The sequence below is a fragment of the Drechmeria coniospora genome, chromosome 02, assembly GCF_001625195.1.
Source record: "Drechmeria coniospora strain ARSEF 6962 chromosome 02, whole genome shotgun sequence".
Taxonomy (NCBI): domain Eukaryota; kingdom Fungi; phylum Ascomycota; class Sordariomycetes; order Hypocreales; family Ophiocordycipitaceae; genus Drechmeria; species Drechmeria coniospora.
This window is the reverse complement of record NC_054390.1, coordinates 3,067,329-3,088,249: the sequence shown is the minus strand read 5'-3', so window position 1 is coordinate 3,088,249 and position 20,921 is coordinate 3,067,329. Positions and strand designations below refer to the sequence as shown.

At 55.7% G+C, this 20,921-nt stretch overlaps 7 protein-coding genes and 2 non-coding genes across 9 annotated transcripts; 4 read left to right on the top strand and 5 right to left on the bottom strand.

Annotated features, from left to right (window-relative positions):
* Window positions 1-154: 154 nt before the first annotated feature.
* On the bottom strand, window positions 155-1,363 carry DCS_03981 (DNA-directed RNA polymerase II subunit RPB11; the record flags this gene model as incomplete). The annotated part of the gene is made up of 4 exons (XM_040801293.1): window positions 155-354; window positions 413-523; window positions 579-637; window positions 1,347-1,363. The coding sequence occupies 4 exons, from the start codon at window positions 1,361-1,363 to the stop codon at window positions 155-157; spliced, it is 387 nt and encodes a 128-aa protein (XP_040656326.1).
* Window positions 1,364-2,137: 774 nt separating this feature from the next.
* DCS_03980 (Modification methylase HemK) lies at window positions 2,138-3,241 on the top strand (the record flags this gene model as incomplete). The annotated part of the gene is made up of 1 exon (XM_040801292.1): window positions 2,138-3,241. The coding sequence occupies one exon, from the start codon at window positions 2,138-2,140 to the stop codon at window positions 3,239-3,241; it is 1,104 nt and encodes a 367-aa protein (XP_040656325.1).
* A 594-nt stretch (window positions 3,242-3,835) lies between these two features.
* DCS_03979 (matrix AAA protease MAP-1) lies at window positions 3,836-6,637 on the top strand (the record flags this gene model as incomplete). Its single annotated transcript, XM_040801291.1, has 2 exons — window positions 3,836-5,750; window positions 5,823-6,637. 2 exons carry the CDS (start codon window positions 3,836-3,838, stop codon window positions 6,635-6,637), a joined length of 2,730 nt encoding a protein of 909 aa, XP_040656324.1.
* Window positions 6,638-8,076: 1,439 nt separating this feature from the next.
* DCS_03978 (mitochondrial import inner membrane translocase subunit tim23) lies at window positions 8,077-8,865 on the top strand (the record flags this gene model as incomplete). Its single annotated transcript, XM_040801290.1, has 2 exons — window positions 8,077-8,742; window positions 8,806-8,865. The coding sequence occupies 2 exons, from the start codon at window positions 8,077-8,079 to the stop codon at window positions 8,863-8,865; spliced, it is 726 nt and encodes a 241-aa protein (XP_040656323.1).
* Window positions 8,866-9,485: 620 nt separating this feature from the next.
* Window positions 9,486-12,134, top strand: DCS_03977 (uncharacterized protein; the record flags this gene model as incomplete). The annotated part of the gene is made up of 3 exons (XM_040801289.1): window positions 9,486-9,532; window positions 9,608-9,950; window positions 10,239-12,134. The coding sequence occupies 3 exons, from the start codon at window positions 9,486-9,488 to the stop codon at window positions 12,132-12,134; spliced, it is 2,286 nt and encodes a 761-aa protein (XP_040656322.1).
* Window positions 12,135-13,271: 1,137 nt separating this feature from the next.
* DCS_t45 lies at window positions 13,272-13,343 on the bottom strand. Its single transcript has one exon. It is a non-coding gene; the product is annotated as a tRNA-Ala (tRNA).
* An 852-nt stretch (window positions 13,344-14,195) lies between these two features.
* DCS_t44 lies at window positions 14,196-14,267 on the bottom strand. The gene has a single exon. It is a non-coding gene; the product is annotated as a tRNA-Ala (tRNA).
* A 291-nt stretch (window positions 14,268-14,558) lies between these two features.
* On the bottom strand, window positions 14,559-17,297 carry DCS_03976 (uncharacterized protein; the record flags this gene model as incomplete). Its single annotated transcript, XM_040801288.1, has 1 exon — window positions 14,559-17,297. The coding sequence occupies one exon, from the start codon at window positions 17,295-17,297 to the stop codon at window positions 14,559-14,561; it is 2,739 nt and encodes a 912-aa protein (XP_040656321.1).
* A 1,616-nt stretch (window positions 17,298-18,913) lies between these two features.
* On the bottom strand, window positions 18,914-20,728 carry DCS_03975 (glycosyl hydrolase; the record flags this gene model as incomplete). Its single annotated transcript, XM_040801287.1, has 1 exon — window positions 18,914-20,728. One exon carries the CDS (start codon window positions 20,726-20,728, stop codon window positions 18,914-18,916), a length of 1,815 nt encoding a protein of 604 aa, XP_040656320.1.
* Between the last annotated feature and the right edge of the window lie 193 nt (window positions 20,729-20,921).

Below are 20,921 nucleotides of genomic sequence, written 5' to 3'. Positions count from 1 at the left end.
CGCCCGGAGCAGGCAAGTCAGAATGGCGAAAAATAAAATCTGATTTCACGGTCCTCCATGATTCGATGCTTATTTCACAATTGAAGTTTGAAATAAATAAACATTTGTTAGTATCCCAACGCCAATCGCCAATACAGTCAGTCCCTTGTCATAGTTAGTGGCCATTGTTTTGCATGTTGCCCTGCTCGCCGACGTTTGTGATGCGGCGCAGCTCCCACTCGCGAGTGAATTCTTGGTGCAGCGACTCGAGCTGATTGATGAGCTTCTCGCACACGGCGCAAAACACTTCGCGTGGCGTTTTCTGTCCATCCGTCTGGACTCGGATAAACAGGCTTGGCACATTGGGGTGCGCAACTGACGCATCATCAGCAACAAACACATCAGGCGTGGCAAGAACAGCGATACGACGTACCCTTGTAGCCCGCCATGTAGACGTTGGGATGGAGCTTGAGATGCTCGGATAGCAGGTTGCCCAGCGTGTGATCTTCCTTGTTCAGGATAAAGTCGGATGTGTTGGACATGCCTGGGCGAGATGTCAGCCGTCACCCCTCGGGGTGGCTCCCGCAGGAGAAGCTCACCCGAATAGACTTTTTCCTCAATCTTCTTCTCGCCATCGTTGAGGAGAAAGAGCTCAAAGCTAGGTCCGTTGTCAGCGAGCCCAGGGCAAGTGTGCGGTCAAGCAGATGAGTCGGCATTACGGGGAGTCTTGGAGGTTAAAGTGCTTCGAGTTGCAGCCAGCCATGTCGAGAAATGAATGACGGAGATGGAATGCAATAAGAAGCGGTTACGATAGGACGAAAGGGTACAGAACAAAGTGCTATCGAGAAGCGACTTTGAATGATGCAAAGGAGGACATTGCAGGGAGCAGGTAGAGAAATATATCCATGGCCTTGAACAAGTTGCGGAATGGGGAGCTGTTCTGGAGAAAGTGCGAAGGAAAGGCTCGCCGCCTTCCCGATGGGGACGTAGGCAAGACGAACAGACATTTTGCCTGCAACTTCACCTTTTCCATGCCACACAATGCCAGCTTTCGCCTGTCATTTTACAGATCGAGGCCTTTGCTTGTTGGCACCGGTGATGCTGCCGGTAGAAGGTCGACAGCCGGGTCCGGCGGGGAAATGGCCTGGATGCTCAAGGTCGATCCGACGTCCGGGGGTCGGTGCATTTGGTGCCAAAAGGGTTCCGCATCATCGGTATGAGATGCCTTCGACCAATATGCCTGCTGCTGGCACTCGCCCACGACTTCCGCTCAGAGCATGGGTTTGGGCATGAGGGGCACGACAAGGAACGCAGGGAACGACGGCAGATGGTATGAACATGATCAAGCAACAGATTGCGCAACTTACCGATCTGGGGCGTTCATTTTGTGAGAAGAGCCGCGGGACTATCAGGGAATCGAGCACAGCAACTTCTGCATCGTCACAGTGAGCCAACAACTATGACGAACATGGCGAGGACAGGATGGATCGAGCTTACCAAAGTCAGAAATAGGTGAATAGCAAGTTATAGCGAGAGCAAGGAGCAGTATGAGGATGTCGACCACCTACAATCCAAAACAAAAAAAAAATCAACGGGCCCGTTGCGTTGGCCAGGAACAGCACATCAACAAGCTCATCCAACGGTGGGTGGTGATAATCGTGAGGTTTGGGCAGACAAGGTAGTCAAGATATCGGACGGGGGAAAACAGGTATAGGGCCGCCTGCGGTGGGTTAATATTCGGATAAATGCATTAAGCAGAAGCCTTGTGCAATGTAATACAGTACGGGTGAACTCTGTTAGTAATATTACTGCGGTACAGTACTCTGTACGAAGTCCAAGTGCGGAGTAGTAAGCACTATTATTGCTCCATTCTCCGAATACTGTCAAGTTAGCGTACAACGTAGTACCAATGGACCCCCATGGAACAATGGAACAGGGCATCAGTCAGGTACTAGGGAAGTCTGTGGAGCCACTAATACCTACTGTACTTACTCCGTACAGTATCTAAGTAAGTAGTAGGGAGTTTTACTTTGCTTGTACCTTAACCTACCTCTAATTTTGGCCTCATGGTGACGGTATCGCGCACTTCAAATCAACAAACCGACCGCACTCGCCATTCAGCCGCCACGCAAATAATTGGCATGTAACTCAACAGTCCATGCCGCGACTCCCTCCATGGCTTCTCCAGAAAGCCAAGCAGCAATCGCCTGACCTTGCTGCCCTTCTTCCCGCCTGCAGAGACCTTGCGTCGGCCCGCACCGAATTCCGCTGGCTGAAAGAGCATGCCCAGACCAAGGCACTGTCCAAGTCCACGTCCCCGTCCAACCAAGCGCTCGTCCGCGCTCACCGGGATGCACATCTGTCCCGGCTATGTCGCCAGAGAGGTCGAGGAGTGCCGCTGCAATACCTTCTCGGCTCCCAGCCATTCGGCGACCTCGACATCAAATGCAGGCCTGGCGTCCTCATCCCTCGACCTGAGACGGAGGCGTCCGTGTGCCACCTCGTAGACCTGATGAAGAAGGGGAAGCTCCTGAGCCCGAATCCCTCGCTTCGTCATGAGGGGTTGAACATTGTCGACTTCTGCACCGGTACTGGCTGCATTCCACTGCTCCTGTTCTCCTCTCTGCAGCCGTCACGCCGTCGCTTGACCGTGCTGGGCATCGATGTCGCCACCGATGTCCTTCAGCTGGCCCAAGAAAACCTGCGGCACAACGAGAAGCTGGGAGTCATCAAGCCTCTCAGCTGTGAGCAGAGCCTACGGTTTGCCCGGGCCGACGTCTTCGACGATGGCCATGTGCAAGCCATGACGGGTACGCGCTGGGACGTTCTCGTCTCGAACCCCCCCTACGTCAGTCAGCATGTGTGGGATTTCGGGCACGGCCAGCTGGCGTATTCTGTCCGCAAGTACGAGCCGAAACTCGCTCTCGTTCCGGCCGATGACATTGCAGTTCCTGTCGGCTGGAGGCGCGAGGATGTCTTCTACTCGCGGCTTCTGGACATTGCTATCCTGCTGAAGACAAAGGTCGTTTGGCTAGAGCTCGGTGACGAGGCGCAAGCCCGCCGAGTTCTGGCCGGATTTGCCACGCGTCTCCTTGCAGAAAAATCCACCGTCGAGGTCTGGCGAGATTGGCCCGATCTTACACCCGCTCCAGGCGAGAATGGTTACTTGAACATCACGACGGGCCCTGGTCAAGAATGGGCCGTTCCCGTGAAAGGCGCCGGCCAAATCCGAAGCATTTTCCTGCAGATGGTAGTTGAATAGATGTTGGTGGCGAATTCAGCTGCCATCCGCACGTGTGTATGATGGGCAGTGTGACCATTCATTTAGACTGGACGATGAGGCGGCCAGCCAAAGTTCAATGTACCTCCATAAATCTTTTCGTGACGAATTTCTCGTTTGATCGTTTCGAAATAGAAAATGCGAAGGAACCATATATTATTATCTCTTCAAACGAAGAAATTATCACCAAAACTAGCACCGACCAGTGCCGTCGGCACAGCAAAGAATTAAGAAGGCTCATCTGCGTCATTGACTGTCTGCCTAGCCTACCCTGTACTTATCCGCAAGCCAAAGTCCGCAACACTGCACGTGACCGATAATTTCTAGCTCGAAATCGAGCACTTAATCGTTCGGTCCGAGCTTCGCACCCATCTTTTTGCAGCAGACACACGAGACATACTTACTTGGCGCTGTGACGACACGCATCCAACACGGTGGATGCTTCTTTGCCAATTTGCCGCATCCAGAGCCTTTGAGCGCCCCTTTGCGCCGCTCATGAAATAAGGCGGCGGCGGCGTCCCAACACTCCCGCACCATTTCGGTGCTTCCACACTTGTGACAACTCCGATAGCCAACATGTCGAGGCTTCTTCGGCAACCGAGCCAGTTCCTGCGACTCGCTCGATTCTCGCAGCAGGCGAACCTCCAGCGGAGCCTGTACCGATCGGTTGCCTCTCGACCGATATTCATACGGCCTTGCTCGACCCCGTACGGCACCCGACCTCGATTTTACTCGTCAAAGTCGCCACAACCCGAGGAGGAGAGCAAGCCGAGCGAGAATAACAGAAGCGAAAAAAAGGCAAGCATAGAAAAGGACGGAGAGGGTGAAGCTGAGCAGCATGGAAAGCCCGAGGCTTCCAAGCCGCCCTCGGCCCCCCTGCCGGAAGGCTGGATACGACTGTCAAAGGAGGAAATCGAGCAGCTGCACGGCTTCAAGGATGTTTTGCCCGAGGCGCAGAGACAAACGATGAAAGATATCCTCACCGGTCTCGAGCAGACGGGTGCGCCCGGAGAAGTGCGAGACCTGCTCCAGAAGATGCGAAAAGGACCCGGCAACCTGTCGATTCTCGACAAGGGTCGCCTCATGCGATGCGTCTTCATGATGGCCGAGCGGTTAGCCGAGTGGGAGGTGGAGCAGCAGAGCAAAGGAAACGGCATGTTCAACCAAAACAAGGTCGGAAAGGACCAGAACAAGGAAGGCGAGCAGGCAAAGGGCCACGAGGCCGGCGAGACGCCGAGAGCTGGCGAGACGAAATCACACTCGCAAGGACCCGGCCAGCAACCGCCAAAGAAAGGAGGCAGCACTTGGGGGGATATCTTGCAGACGGCCCTCATTCTAGGCGTCAGTCTCTGGGCCTTTGAGCTGCTCAGCAAGCCCTTTTCGGAAAAGGAGATCACGTGGCAGGAAATGAGGAAAGCGTTCCTCGACAAGGGCCTCGTTCAGAAGCTCGTCGTGATCAACGGCAATCAAGTACGAGTTGAGCTGCACCCGGACGCGTCCGAGGCGACGTCCGAGAACGGCTCCCGACGGACGTACCTGTTCTCCATCGGATCCGTCGAGTCCTTTGAGAAGAAGCTCGAGGAAGCTCAGGACCAGCTGGGCATTCCGCAATCCGAGAGGATACCGGTCAGCTACGAGACGGGCGGCAGCGCCGTCAGCAACCTCCTGATGGCTTTCGGACCTACCCTCCTGTTCATCGGTCTCATTCTCTGGACCCAGCGGTCCATGGGTGGCCGCGGCGGCGGCGGAGGCATGTTCAACTTTGGCAAGAGCAAGGCGAAGAAGTTCAACGCCGAGAGCTCGGTCAAGGTCAAGTTTGCCGATGTCGCGGGTCTCGAGGAGGCCAAGGTGGAGATTATGGAATTCGTCAGCTTCTTGAAGCAGCCCGAGAAGTTTGAGAAACTCGGCGCCAAGATCCCTCGCGGCGCCATCCTCGCCGGCCCGCCCGGCACGGGCAAGACGCTCCTCGCCAAGGCCACGGCCGGCGAGTCTGGCGTGCCCTTCTTCAGCGTCAGCGGCTCCGAGTTTGTGGAAATGTTCGTCGGCGTTGGCCCCTCTCGCGTGCGTGACCTGTTCGCCGAGGGCCGCAAGAATGCGCCGTGCATCATCTTCATCGACGAAATCGACGCCATCGGAAGGGCACGCCAGGACAGCGGCCGAGGATTCGGGGGCAACGACGAGCGGGAGGCGACCCTCAACCAGATCCTCACCGAGATGGACGGCTTCAACACGCGAGAGCAGGTTGTCGTCTTGGCCGGCACCAATCGCGCCGACGTCCTCGACAAGGCGCTGATGCGACCGGGTCGTTTCGACCGACACATCTACATCGACCGGCCGACGATGAGCGGACGAAAGGAGATCTTCAAGGTCTACCTGAACAAGATCGTGACCAAGGAAGACCAGGAACACCTCATCGGCCGGCTGGCCACGTTGACGCCCGGCTTCTCCGGTGCCGACATTGCCAACGTCGTCAACGAGGCCGCCCTCATCGGTACGTGACCGCTCACCCAGCCAACCCAATCTGCGCCGACGAGGGGAAATGTGCTAATGCGGCGGCGAGCAGCGGCGCGGGGCAATGCCGACGACGTCAAGATGGAACACTTTGAACGCGCCATCGAGCGCGTCATTGGCGGCCTCGAGCGCAAGTCCCTCGTGCTGAAGCCGGAGGAGAAGAAGACGGTGGCGTACCACGAGGCCGGCCACGCCATCTGCGGCTGGTTTCTTCGCAACGCGGACCCCCTGCTCAAGGTCTCCATCATCCCTCGCGGGCAAGGCGCCCTGGGCTACGCCCAGTACCTGCCGCAGGATGCGTACCTCATGAACACGGACCAGCTGATGGACCGCATGGCCATGACGATGGGTGGCCGCGTCTCCGAAGAGCTCCACTTCCCGACGGTCACGACGGGCGCGAGCGACGACTTCAAGAAGGTGTCGTCGATGGCGCGCAACATGGTGACGCAGTGGGGCATGTCGGAAAAGGTCGGGCCCGTGCATTTCGAGAACGACCCGAACCGGATGGTGAAGCCGTTTGCGGAGGCGACGGCGCAGCAGATCGACCAGGAAGTTCAGCGGATCGTGGAGCAGGCCTACAAGCGATGCAAGGACCTGCTGACGGAGAAGAAGAAGGAGGTGGGCCTCGTGGCCGAGGAGCTGCTTAAGAAGGAGATGCTCGTCCGCGACGACATGGTGCGCATCCTGGGCAAGCGACCCTTTGACGACAACGAGGACTTTGAGAAGTACTTTGGAGGCGGCAAGGAGGAGAGCACGCCGCCGCCGTTCCCGTCGGAGGAGACGGACACGGTCAACGACCCGCCCGCACCATCGCCGGCGCCGGCTTTCCAGCAGCTCGCCGAGGGCAAGACGCACGAGATGAGGTGAAGGGAGGGCCGCGACGAAACCGACGGCCTCGCAGCATTCGCCGCGGGGCGTGATCGCATGCACCGTTGCTGACCGGCCGCCCAAGAGCTGATGGTGCTGCCAGGGGAACGGCGAGTGCACCGACGGCTCGAGGAGGACCAACCGGATGTGAGCGAATGGAGGCGAACGGCAAACGGAGACATTGCGCCGGCATTATACACACATATTCTCTCAACTCTTCCAGACGAAAGGGGTGTACCAAGTATTCGGTCAAGTGTTTTCGCGAGAGGAGAGGAGGGGCATCTGGAGGATTTGACCGTGAATCTGTAACAACATATGACGTGAGGCTAGAACACTAGCCGTTCATCCGGGCAGAATTCAACGTGGTGGCTCGTGCTGGTCAAGCATCTACGAGCGAGAAGATTCCGGCAGCCAAATGAAGCGTCATGTGACGATACGATTGTCGTCTTGTTTGATTGTTGGCAAACTTTTCGTTCCAACGAAGTCTACAGTACGGAGTAGTCGGTTAATGGACTATGCTGCAACAGCACACGCGGATGCAGTACTGTACAGTACTTGCAAGTAAGTACACCTCAGCATACGCACGTGTACTCTTTACTACCTACGAATGTACACCTACTACTTGCATGTTATACAGCAACACAGTAAAACAGCATTAATACTCCATACCTACAGTACAACTACGTGCGAGTATAAATTACTGAATATTCCTAGTAGGTGGTGTGGGTGTACGGAGTTTTACTGCAAGCACGGAATGCGGTGATACTTGAACAAGTCTTTACAGTACAGTACATGTAAGTAATAGTTGTAATACTCCGTACGGAGTACTTGCATGTACAGTAAGCATACTGTACTTGAGTATTGCGCATGTTGGTGTAAGTACAGTACAGTAGGTGTACGGAGTACAAGTACAGTACTTATACTGCAAGTACTTACAGTATGCAGGTAAGTATTATGGTAATTCCTGAGTACTCCGTACCTGTACAAGCACTGTAGGGAGTACTTCTTATGTGCTGTAAGTACTCCGTACAGTACTGTGTACTGTAGTTGCAAGTCAGTGCAGTACGCTTAATTCCTAGGTTGCAAGTCAGCGCAGTAATACTTAATTCCTAGGTTGCGAGTCAGTGCAGTAATACTTAATTCCTAGGTTGCAAGTCAGTGCAGTAATAATACTTAATTCCTAGGACAAAGTCTCCAGGCACAATGGCGCGACCACGTGACACACCTATCGAGCGACCAGGGCGCAGGGGCGGCCCAAGGGACGAATGTCGACTCTGCCGTGCACGGGCCACCCCTGGTAGTTCCCGATTTTTTTCTGTTCAACCTACTCAATATCTACTTACTCTTATCCGAACCGCGATTAAAGGCCGTCGCAAATCTCGCACCCCGTCCTTCCCACCCGCCCGTCTGCAAGGTCTCGTCCAGGAGACGCTCACAAAATGTCGTCGCTCTGGAACGCTCTCACAGGAGGCGGCAAGCCTTCGCACCCCCAGCAGCAGCAGCAGCAGCAGCAGCAGCAGCAACAGCCACTCTCGACAACATCGACCTCGCCATCGTCGTTCAGCAACTTTGACCCTTCCCAAGGCCAAGGCGTCGAATCCTTCCTCCAGAGCTCCTCCTTTGCCGACCCTTCACAACTACACCCCCTCGCGGGGCTCAACAAGGACACGCTCGAGTACCTCACGCTCGAGGACTCGGTCCTCTCGGACCTCCCCGGCGGCCAGTCCGTCCTGCCGTCCCGCGGCTTCACCGACGACCTCTGCTACGGCACGGGCATCACATACCTCACGGCGCTGTCGATAGGAGGCGCCTGGGGCCTGCAGGAGGGCCTGCGGAGGTCGGCCAACCAGCCGCCGAAGCTGCGGCTCAACTCGGTGCTGAACGCGGTGACGAGGCGGGGCCCGTTCCTCGGCAACTCGGCCGGCGTCGTCGCCATCGTGTACAACTGCATCAACTCGCTCATCGGAAGCCTGCGTGGCCGACACGACGCGGCCAACAGCGTGCTCGCCGGCGGGCTCAGCGGCATGGTGTTCAAGAGCACCAAGGGCGTGCGGCCGATGATGATCTCGGGCGCCATCGTCAGCTGCGTGGCTGGCGTCTGGGCGGTACGTGCAAGCCCGACCCGACGGTTGGACAACGCCGCTCTCCGGTGCTAATGAAATCGACAGATTGCTCGACGGTCCTTCTTCCCCGTGCCCGAACCCGCAGCTCCGTTGGAACAGCTCTAGTTCGGCAGCAAGAGTCGGTCGAAACGGACGGCACAGAGGTGCGTCCCACGAAGAAGGACACCCCATGCGCTGCTGCATTGCCATGTCCACTCAAAGACGAAGCAACGGACGAAAAAAAGACGAGGGCGGGATGAATGTCGAGGCGGATAGCATGGTGGTGAGCCGCTGCCCTGTATATGCCGAAGCTACGGTCTCGGCGGAGCTGTTATTTTTGGCGGCGTGATCATGGATGATCTCCCCTCCCACAAAGGATGTGTACATTACCTCGGGCGAATGGCCAGCGAACGTTGAAGCATAGAGCAGGACGGGCGTCCCGGTCTACAATATTACGTCATTGGATTCCACTTGTTGCGACGTGATGGTGCTTCGCTCCGAAGGGCATGTGTTGGAAGTCGACGTGTCTGAAGAGGAAGAGGAAGGATCTCCGAGGGATTTTCCGGCGACGGACTCCATGAGCCCGTCTTTCAAACCATCTTCCAGTTTACCCCTCCAGCGCCCTTTCCGGCTGCCTTGGTTGGCAACAAGATGACGGTGAGTGTCGCCGCCATGGTACCTACTCTTGCGTGTCGATCGAGTCCGACGCTGAACCAAAGAATCGATGCCACCTATCTGCAGAAAGTATGCACGCAGTCCGCCCGTCGTCGATTCTCGGCCACGCCTTATCCTCGTGCGTTGCGATGGCAACGGGCCCAAAAACTTCCCGAACTTGACGACTTTGGCAACGAGAGCGACCTTTGCACAGAGTATGTGCAGCCGATGAGGAGGCTGCTTCCACAGCATTGTTTTTGCCATCAGGGCTCCTTTCTCGTGCAAACGTCGGTTGCGGTGGCAACGAGTCCCAAGGGTTTGGGATTTTCACACCGTTCACGACGAGAGCCACGTTCATCTTGACACGAAAGCTCGACAAACCATCGAGTGACCGGACCCCATCCACCGAGAGCACCAAGAGAGTCGACGGTCTCGAGATCGACATGTGTTTACCGTGCTTCCCCTGGACGTGGACGCAGTACGACGACCCGTTGGATGCGCTGCCCGAGCAGTCTAGGTGGGTGCACGATGGCCGCTCGTGGACTCTGCAGCAGATTGTGAGTGCTGTCCTTGATCTGTTACTCCCTTCCCCCCTTCCTTTCCCCTTTCCCCTTTACCTTCTCCCCTCCTTTCCTCCCGAAACTGGGGCAAGATGAATCAAGACGTGTTGTGTTTTTGGTTGCCCCGGCCTTGCTTCGTTGCCATTGTTTGCCTTTGCAGGCAACTACCAATTCACCAAGTTACCTCCCTACCTTCCTACCTACGGGCCTTCCTACAGCCTACCTACCGGTCTTTCTAGAGCCCACCTACGGGCCTTTCTAGAGCCTACCAACGAGCCTTTCTAGTGCCTACCAACGGGCCTTTCTGCAGCATACCAACGGGCCTTTCTACAACCTACCTACGGGCCTACCTACCCATACATCTGCTCCGTCTGTTCACCAACAGGCTCGTGTCCAGCAGCGATCGAGCCCGGCGGTATCAGGCGGCTGTCACCTGGCCGCCGCCCCTCCACTCTCCCCGGGAGCATCGTTGCCAGCTGGGAGAGAAAACTTCTCTTGACCCTGCACCGCGTCGAGCCAGCCATTCCCAATATTCCTTTCCACGTCACCACCACACGCCGAGGAGCTTGCCCAACTGGTCTACCTTGCCTACCTTGTCTGCTACGACGCCCGGTTCACGACCACACCCTGACCGCATCGTACCCTCGTACGCACGCGAGCCAGGTTCATCTTGCCGCATTTGGGACCCCGAGAGGGAGAACCAGAAGCCTTCGTCCGCTAGCCATGCCCGAGGCCGGAGAGGATATCAAGTCTCCCAAGACCACTCGCCGCCCTCGCTCGGCCGAGGACGTTCGTCAGGTGCACTTTGAGGAGAAGGGCAGCAGCAACGGCGGTACGGCGGCGAAGAAGACGGACAACGGCACCGCTGCCGCTACCGCTGCCAAGGATTGCCAGCCATCGAGCTTCCCTGCCATCGGTCCAACGCCCGGTGCAGGCCCTAGCAGCAACGCGGGACGGTGGTTCACCGCGGCGGATCCAACTCGCAGCCTCGGAGCTGGCCTTTACCACAATCAGCAACAGTTCTTCCTCCAGCAGCAGCAGCAGCAGCAGCCAAACCTCGTGCCCCCCCCGCACCTTGCTTTCTCTGGCGGTCTTGCTCCAGCCTTTGCCAGCAACGCGGCCGCACCCGGTCACCAGGTTACATACATCGGCAACCACCCTCAGCTTCATCCTCACCCGCTGCAGCAGCATCCAGTCCAGTTCGCGGCCATGGCCAACTACGCCAACGCCGGCCCTCCCCCGTCGGGCGTCACCTTTCAGCCCCCCGTGCCGGACAGCACCTTTGGGCCCATGGCGCACCTCTACGTGCCTCGCTTCGACGCCGGCCCTCATGGACCCCTCGGCGGCGTCCCTCCCCAGGGGCTCGGACTTCATGTCGGTCCTCCTTCCCCTCCCCGTCTCGTCCAGCTCGTCCCCGTGGCCGAAATATCTGGCCATGCTGCCCAGCCCGCCGCCGGTACCGCTAGCCTTTCCGTGCTTGTGCCCAAGACTACCTTCCTCAACGGATACCAGTACTATGCAAGTGCCTTCGCTCATCTTCCACCGGCTCCCGACCGGATGGAAGCCCGTCTCTTCTCCATCCCTCGTCTTCTCCTCCCATCTCGCGCGCGCGCCAAGTGGCACGGCTTCCGGATGAGAGGCCCCCCCTGCCTCGCCCCCTGCCCCCGTCCTGCTCGTGTGGCTCCGTCGTGTGAAGGAGCGTGGGCTGACAGGAAATTCGCCTTGCAGCAGCCGGTTCCTGCCGTCGTTCCCGTCGCCCAACCCGGATTCGTCACGCAGCAGTTTGTCCCTGCTCAGCTCCCGCTCCAGCCGTCGCTCCAGCCTCCGCATCCGCAGCCGCCCGTCATGATGAGCGGCCAGGCCTTCGTTGCCGTGCCCGCCTCGCAGGTTGCCCCGCCGTCCTTTGTCGGTGCGAGCACCCTCGGCATGGGTGCCGAGGTCAACGGCGTCGGCCTCACCCAGCAGGAGGAGTCGCTGCGCCAGATCCAGTTTGCCCACAACAACAAGCTCTTCGAACCTCAGGACTTCAAGCCCGGGGATGATGACGCCAACCGTTTCTACTACGTCCGCGAGCTCGACGGCAACTGGACCCAGCGCAGCCGCTACTCCATCGATCAGATGGCCTGCCGTTGGTACGTCACGGATGAAGGTTGGTTCTACGCCGTCCGCCTTGCCGAATAAACTTGCTAGGGGGAGCCCCTGCCGTCGCGCTCGGATGGGACATGGTCGGCGGTTCGGGCCAAGGCTGGAGGATTATTGACTTTGCCGCTCGCAACTAGCTATGGGGGACAGAACTGTAGCGGCACACTGAGCTCGCGCCTACTGCGTTCTGCCGCCGATTCCTGAATTTTCTCGTCTAGCTACATTGACGCCTTTATTATTCTTAGTACCTATGCACCTACATTACCAGCACTGACTGCACTGACTGCACTGACTGCACTGACTGCACTGACTGCACTGACTGCACTGACTGCACTGACTGCACTGACTGCACTGACTGCACTGACTGCACTGACTGTGCTGATTGCGTTGCCGGCGCTGCCTTTCAAAAAAGAACATATTGTTAAATCGAAACCACGATCTTACCGAAATGAATTTGTATTACCTTTGGCATAGAGTGTATATACAGTATCTGTCTGGTTAAGGAGTAAATGCAATAAGCATACCATTGACTACACAGGAGGTCTATACTGTAAAGCAATTTCCTTCCTACATTTCGCCTCAAGACACATCTCACCTTGTACTTGAATTAATTGCAACTACCCAAAAAATAGTAGAAAAGCTTTAGAAAATCGGGTTGGGTAGTGTTGGTAGTGTACTGTAGATAGAAAGCGTTGACAAATAGATATTGATCTTGTTGCTTGTAAGTACAGAGTACGGAGTACTCCGTAGGATGAAATGCTTTGGTAGAGCGCATACTGTAGGATTTTTGTAGTGGGGCTATTATCGGTAAGGCATGATAGATATTAGTAGGAACCTTAACGCACTACTTAATCAATTTGCTGAGACTAGAAGTGTCTTATGTTGCTTTTGCTGAATTGGGTCATGATGCCGTAGGACAATCGCAGAAACACTATGGGATTGGAGTAGCTCTCTGCGATCCTTCTTTAAGCGATTAAGTACTTAAGTATATAGAATAAAATAGCTAAAGATATCAATATATAGATAACGTAAAAGGGACCAACAGCCCCCAGATACACAAGGGCGAGAACCATAGCACAAGAGAAGGTAGAAGGATATTGAACAACGCTGAATCAATACTGTACTGTACTATATTAGTATGGGGTGGGATGAACTTAAAAAGTACAAAAAAGAATGTGGATACACCCGGGATCGAACCGGGGACCGCTCACTTGCGGGGCGAGAATCATACCACTAGACCATGCACCCAATCTCTTAGTTGTTACACGTTTGATATTGCACTTCGTTGTTACATCGCAGGGTCATATGCTATAATAAAAGATTAGTAAAGGTAGTTGTATATTTATAAGCCTTATTGTAATGCTGTACAACTGCTCTTCAACTCAATCGTGTTGTTAGTCCTTTAACGGAAGAAGCAAACCAGCCCGAGAGTCGTCTGCCTTTCCGAATAAACTTACTAGGGGGAGCCCCTACCGCTGCGCTTGGATAGGACATGGTCGGCGGTTCGAGCCAAGGCTGGAGAATTATTGACTTTACCGCTCGCAACTAGCTATCCCTAGGGGAACTATAGTAGTACACTGAGCTCGCGCCTGTTGCGCTCTGCCGCCGATTGCTGAAATTTCTCGTCTAGCTATATTAATGCCTTTTATGTTCTTAGTACCTATGCACCTACACTACGTGCACTGGCTGTACTGACTATACTAACTGCACTGACTGCACTAACTGCAAGGACTGCACTAAACTGCACCGGCTACGTTGCTATTGTTGCCTTTTAAAAAAGAATATATTGTTAAATAAATCGAAACCCGACCTTGCCGAAATGAATTTGCATTACCTTTGGCATAGAGTGCATGTACCGCATCTATATGGTCAAGGAGTAATGGAAGAAGCATACCATTAACTAGACCGGAGGTCTTCTATACTGTAGAGCGATTTCCTTTGTACATTTCGTTTCAAGACACATTTCACCTTACACTTTAAGTAAAGTGCAACTACGCCAAACAAGGACCAACAGCCCCCCAGACACACGGAGCGAGAATTTTAGCACAAGAGGAAGTATCAATAGTATTGGGTGGAATGTACTCCAAAGTACAAAAAATATGGATGCACCCGGGATCGAACCGGGGACCGCTCACTTGCGGGGCGAGAATCATACCACTAGACCATGCACCCAATAACTTGATTGTTACTTATTCGAGTCATATACTATAATAAATGATTGGTGAATGCCGTTGTAATGTTGTGCAACTGCTCTTCAACTCAATCGTGTTGTTAGTCCTTCAACGGAAGAAGCAAACCAGCCCGGGAGTCGCCTTTTTCATATCGTTATTATTATGATGTATTGCGTTATAATTAGGACCGGTACTACCTGCGCGCCTCGTGATACCTAGCAATCTGGGCACTGCCAATCTCCCGTCTGCCTGCAATTCTGTTTGATGCCGGGCTAGTTTCCACGCCGCACGGTTACTTATCCTCTGCCGTAGCTTCAGGATCACCGCTGTAATGATTGTACATCCATCGGAGCAATGATCTTCGGGGAACTCCTACCAGCGCATTGGGAGTTTTGCCTTCGAGGAGATCTACCAACGTGTTCGCCTTGGAGATTCGTTCTGCAACATCGGAGCCCTGTCTGAGCCCTCGTTCGCTCACTTCAGCCCAACGCCAGGCCTGCTGCACGCCTTCGCCTGTCTTCCCTTGAATCAGGCGATACTGCAACGCCAAGCGGATGCAAGGATCACTTGAAATGCACCCGTCATACTGAGGATAAATGCAATTGGGATGAGGCGTCCCTGCTTTGGATAGGTTTCCACGAATGGCGAATAGCGGTGCTTCGGTGAAATCCTGACAATCATCACCGCGCAAAGCAAAACTAACGAGTGAGTAGCATACCTGCAGTCTCCAAACTTTTTGATCGATCCGCCGAGTCGCTTTCTGCTCCATTCCAGTTTCTGTCATCAAGTCCATCAGCGATTTTCTCAGCATCAGAGACTCTCGAAACGATATTTCTGCCCTCAAAGCGCCGGGTCGCCGATTTTTTCGCGGCAGATTTTGGTCGAAAGAGAGATGTCTGCTTCGTATGGAGGGTACTAGATCGATAATGCCATCTGTCTCATCGACGAACTGACTGCCACTCGTGTCGATGTTGACCTCCGAATCTTGATCGTTCACGAGGCTAATCATCACGTCGTCCACGATATTCATCTCACCGTTGCAATAATTCTGACTGACGCGCACGCCATCCTCAATCATGTTGGCATCTTCCTCCTCTACTGCTTCAGCCGTGTGGGCTGCCTGGCGCCTGCTGTAGAAGGCCCCGACAGCAGCCAGTCGTTTTTCGTAAATCCTATTGAATAGATCATGTGTCTTCTGGTATGCCTCGGGGTCGTATATACCGCGATACCCACGGTTGCGTGAGATCTTGGCTCCATCTTGTCGCTTGGATCTATTGACCAGGAACCCAGTGATCCATAACAGTCCGAGGGTGAGATTTCCTGACACACGCTCAAGCTCGCGAATATCGTAATCGTCGACAAAGCCGCGGTACTGCAGCCAATCACGAAAAACTAAGCCAAGTGATCCTGCCGTCAGCGGCTCTATGCCCTCCTCTTTCTCCCTGCGGCGTTGTGCGAATAGGGCGGCAAAAAAACATGCATTTTCCCAGCAGGTATGTTTGATATTCTCACCCGTTAGTGCCCGCACAAGCCCAAAAACATCTCTCAGTTGTCGCAGTTTTGTGTAATCTTGTAGGAAAGACCATGCGAGTGGTTCTGGGCTTGTGACGAGAACTTTGCACACCCTGTTCCCGTGTCCCGTCAAGAGCCATATGCTGTGGGATTTATCCCTAAGGCATAAACGATGTGGGCCGGAGAGTTGGTTCGAGGTTTGAAAGGCTGAAAGGACGTCATGCTGAACTTTCAATCCACACAGCACCACCACCTTGACGTTACTTCCCATGATGATGAAATGGTTCAGGCGAATAATACGCGCCCAAAGATCGGGGCGATTCTCGAACATTGAAGGCCCAGAACCAACAGCTTGGAGTGAACTCGTCCACGTGAGGGAATTGCTTTCTGTCAACCCGAAGCCATGGAGAGGTTGAATATGAGCATCGTGTTTGTCAGACTTCATGGCAATTGCCTCCGAGTTTATAACGATACCGATCTTGGCCTTCCAGCTTCCCCTCGGCGCAACAAGGGGCATAGTCACCTGAGGCTGTTCAAGTGCGGCCATGGTGTCGAGCTCCTGTATCGCGACCTCAACATCTGCGGGTGCTGTGCTAAGTTCAAACGACTCTTGGCATGGAACGCAACACGTGGGGTCAAGGTTCGCTTTTGATGCCAGCTGCTCCATTGCCTGGAGATAGTCTGCCTTCAGCAAGCCCCCCGAAAAGCGCCGCGTGTTTCTCTTGATGGCTAAATGTGATTTCCGAGATTGGGCGAATCCCGATATGTCAGGGTCTGGGGACTCTTGATGGTACTGTGAGTACTTGTGGCGTATGAATGCCGGAATGTTGCAGCCTTCAAACAAGGGTGGCAAGTTGTTTAAGCCAACATTTGCGTAATCTCCAGGCCCGAAGAAGCCAGCAAGAACTCGGCCGGGCAAAGACCCGAAACACCGGCAAAAGGTCATCTCCAGAACATTCTGTAATAGTCGATATCGCGCCGTGGCCAGTATCCTATCGTCTTCCGTGCTGCTCTCGGCGAGCTCCAACGACGGTGCCGTCCAGAGTCGCAGAAAACGGGCACTTCGATGACCATGGCCCTGTGCAAGGACGAAGTAGTGAAGCGTATTCATATTGCGATTACAAATCTCCCCAGAATGCTCGATTGCGATGCGGGCAGCAAGTCGCCTCGATTGACCGACATAGAATCTGATATAATCGCTCTGTCGATTGTCAACTACCCCATCGACATAGCCGCCCGCCTGTGGCCAGGGTTCATCCCGCAGGACCTGCCTCTGTTGAATCGCCACGAAACTGCCATCGATGAGAATCATGACACCATGCTCGGAGCAAACAAGACCACTCTCACATTTGTGTCGACAAGCCTTTTCCTTGGAGCTCGAGGGTTCCTGGTCGATTTGGGCCATAGCTTCGTTCACAAGTGCCTCCGATGTAATGCCTCCGGAATTCAGAAATGCAATCAGGGTGTGATACTGAAAAATCGTCGCATGCTCAAAGTCTCCGCAGGCTAGCTTGTTCATGAGATAGGCCATACAAGGCTTTATGCTGGGAAAATGGACTTGCGGGTTTGCGAGGTGAGGACACTGGAAATCGAAAATTAACAAGAACCATATCAGCCGTACAATTTGCTGGGTTTGCCCACGGTAATCGTCTTCGGGGAGGTTGGGCCGGTTGGCAACATCCCGGGACAGTGGTAAGCGAGCTGGATGCCTCCTGTGTTCGGTGCCCAACTTTGCTTTCTGATTTGCTCGAGTCTACACCATTGGTCGATCCTCTTCGTAAAGTTGTTCGCTGCCAATCGGAAGCATTGGGGTGCGATATGGCCTGGGCATCTGCAATATGCACAGGGGGAGAAGGGGCAATTATGCCTCGAGTGAGACTGATGGACACCCCTTTCACATGAAGATTTTATCGTTCGACTCTCCGCACGCTGCCGTTCATCCAAACTTCGTTGCCGCTTCATCTCTTCTTCTCTCGAAAGCTTTTCCCTATCTGCCTCGCTTCGACGGATTCTCTTCGGTCGGAAACGCATTTGGGATGGCTGACCTAGTCGACGCTTCCCCTCCGGCTTCGGGAGAGCCATGGCCGTAGTTGGGATCAGATGGGCGAAATGGCAGGGAGGGGTTCTTGCGTCGAGGCGAGTGGGTGAATCCTACCAATATCGAATGATGGAGCGACTGCAAACAGAGACAGATTGCACAGACACAAGCAAACAAATACTGTGCGTGAGCACGTATTCACGGCAATGACGATGCCTCTGGCAGGCAACCACGAGGCAGTCGCTGTAGAAATGCTCGTTTGGCCATGCCCTGGCGGCCATACTGTGTGAAGGCACGCATTCGGTACGGTGATTGCTGGAGCCGTTCGATGTTGTAGAGCAGACGCTTGCCATCGCAACGTACAGTGCGTAATCCTCCGCGCTCCGTCATGTTGGACATGCAAGTACTCTGTACATGTACATATAATATATGCACTTGGCATGTACGTAGTACCTCCGTCGAGCCATACCACGTTGCTTGTACACTTGCGCGGGCAAGTACGACTACATGTACGTTGAAGATGCTATTGTGCTACTTAGCAGCAATGGTGGTGCATGGATTCACTGTACTCCGTACAGTGTGCGGTCACTGGTACCGGTACATGGAACGAACCAAGAACCAAACCATCACTAATGAAGCTATGAATTCGGCACTCGTACGTTCACCGTCACCCTTCTGCACCGTTGATCGATACCGCACCGTGGTTGGCATTTCCACCATGGGGCGACGTCAAGAATCCATCATGTTGCCATCGCTACGCCGTCGCTTTTGGTGCCAATGAAATACAGAAGAGCCAGACGGGGCATGGCAAATGCACCCCGTCACTGCTCATTCATCCAACATCACACCACCTCCGTCGGTGTGTGTTGCCCAAGCACAGATCCAACTACGCCTGCGCCAAGTGCATGATCTCCTCTTCCTACCAGTACACGACTCCTACACACGACTCCTACACACGACTCCTACTTTGTACAGCACGTGTCCTCTCCGTCACGTCACCCCCTCTCTTGCCTCCCAAAAACATGCGTCGTGAAGCCCCACGACGGCACGCTGTTTGGATGGCTGAGACGACAAGCTGTTCTCGTCTCCAACAAGTTTCACTTGGCCGCGCCGGTCGGCCGTCGCAAGGGGTGCGCCTCGGTGTTGAGCACGTATTCATCCAAGCTTATCACGTCGGGCGGCGAGAAGATGAGATAAAAGTACTTGAGCGTCTCGGCCATCCAAAAGCTCTGCGGAGATTGGGTCAGTCGCCGGTGTCGACGGGGGACGCGAAGCGGGACGTGACTTGCCTCCATGGAATTCAATTTTGTCGTGTTGCCCTTCTCGGTGACGTCGGAGATGGAGGAGTAGGCCAGCGGAGTCTCGGTGGAGCGGACGATGCTCTCGAACATGGTCCAGGCAATGTCCTGCAGCTCCGTCTTGCCGGTGACGCGGTAGAGGATGAAGAGGCTCTCGATGGCCTCGGGCCGCAGCTGGTAGCGCGCGTCGCGGGCGTTGGAGAAGCCCTTGGCGAGGTTTTTGTTTCCGTGGGCGAGCCAGTGCTCCTCGTCCCACTCGCAGGGCTCGCGCGTCGCCGCGCAGGGGATGAGGTTGAAGATTTCGGGCATGACGCCGGTGGGGAAGCTGCCGTAGGCCCAGGCGCAGCCGCGGGCGAGGCGCTCGCCGATGGAGACGTGCTCGTCGAGGGAGAAGACGCGGCCGCCGAGGGCGAACATGCCGCCGACGAAGCAGGTGAGGTGCTGGCTCTCGGGGATGAACGGATGGTCCATGTTGGCGTGCCAGTCGCCGGTGAAGAGGACGTCCTTCTGGTCGGGGAGCATGGGGCGGAAGAGCAGCTTCTCCACGACGGCCTCGATGGCGAGCCGGTACAGGCGCTCGTAGGTGTCGTCGAGGCCGCCGAGGAGTATGTGCATCTTGGGGAGGTACTCGTAGAGGGAGTCGGCGAGGGCGCCGAGGGTGAAGCGGCTGTCCCGGGCCAGCTCGTTCCTGAAGTCGAGCTGGATGGGCCACATGCCGGGAAGGAGCGTGTCGTTTTGGATGCGCTCGAGGAAGCGGGTGACGCGGTCGATGGCGTCGTAGAACTTGGCATCGCCCGTCAGCTGGGACAGGCGGGTGAACTCGAGCGAGAGCGAGGCCGGGGCGGCCGAGGCGTCGTTGATGCCGGCCACCTGCTGGCCGTCGCGCGCCTCCTGGAAGTTGAGCCAGAAGCCGGGCAGCCGGTTGGGGGTGTCGAAGGCGTGGTAGAGCATCTCGCCGAGCTCGTGGGCCTTGTCGAGGAGGTCGGCGTCGCCGCTGAGGTCGTGGGCGGCGAGGAGGCCGCCGAGGTGGCGGATCGTCGTCTCGAAGAGGTTCGCGGCGCCGGCCTGCGTGTTGGCCCAGTCGATGGCGCAGACGGCGTCGGTGGCCTCGGCGAACTCGTCCTTGAAGCCCATGATCCACAGGGTGTCGAGGGAATCGACGAGCGTCGCGGCCCAGCCGCCAAAGGGATCCTTGCGGCCGCCCGAGACGGGCATGAGCTCGTCGCTCAGCCAGGCATGCTTCTTGTAGGCGTCGTAGCTGCGCTTGAACACGTGCCGAACCGCCGTCCTGCGTCGATCGGCCTCGGGCGAGGCGTGAAAGGCGCTCGACGGGGCCTGGACCGGCGGGAACGCTTTCGGCGCCCCCGTCGGCAGAGGTTTGATGGAGGCCGGAGGGTGGAACTGGCGGACCGTGGTCCAATCGATGACCGAGGAGATCTTGGCCTTCTTGCGGATGCGAGCCGAGGACGGCCGCGAATGCGAAGCCAGCGGAAACCGGGACCGGGCGAGGGAGCGTGCCGGGGAGTCGGACGAGGTCAGGTACAGGACGAGTATGACCAAGACGACGAGGGTGGTGAGAGGAGCGAGCCGCAGTATCCTCCGCGGCACGGCCATGGCGAGGGTCTAGAGGACGGACTCGAACGGCGCTGCATTTGCGTTGTTCCTTGCCGTCGGGAGCGATTGGAGACGATGGACAACGGCGACGAGGCGATGAGGAAGGGGGCCTCGGAAAGAGCTTGGTGGCAGACGAAGCCACCGTCTGGTTGCCGTACTGGATGTCTTGGGAGTGTGCCGGGGCAAGGTACCG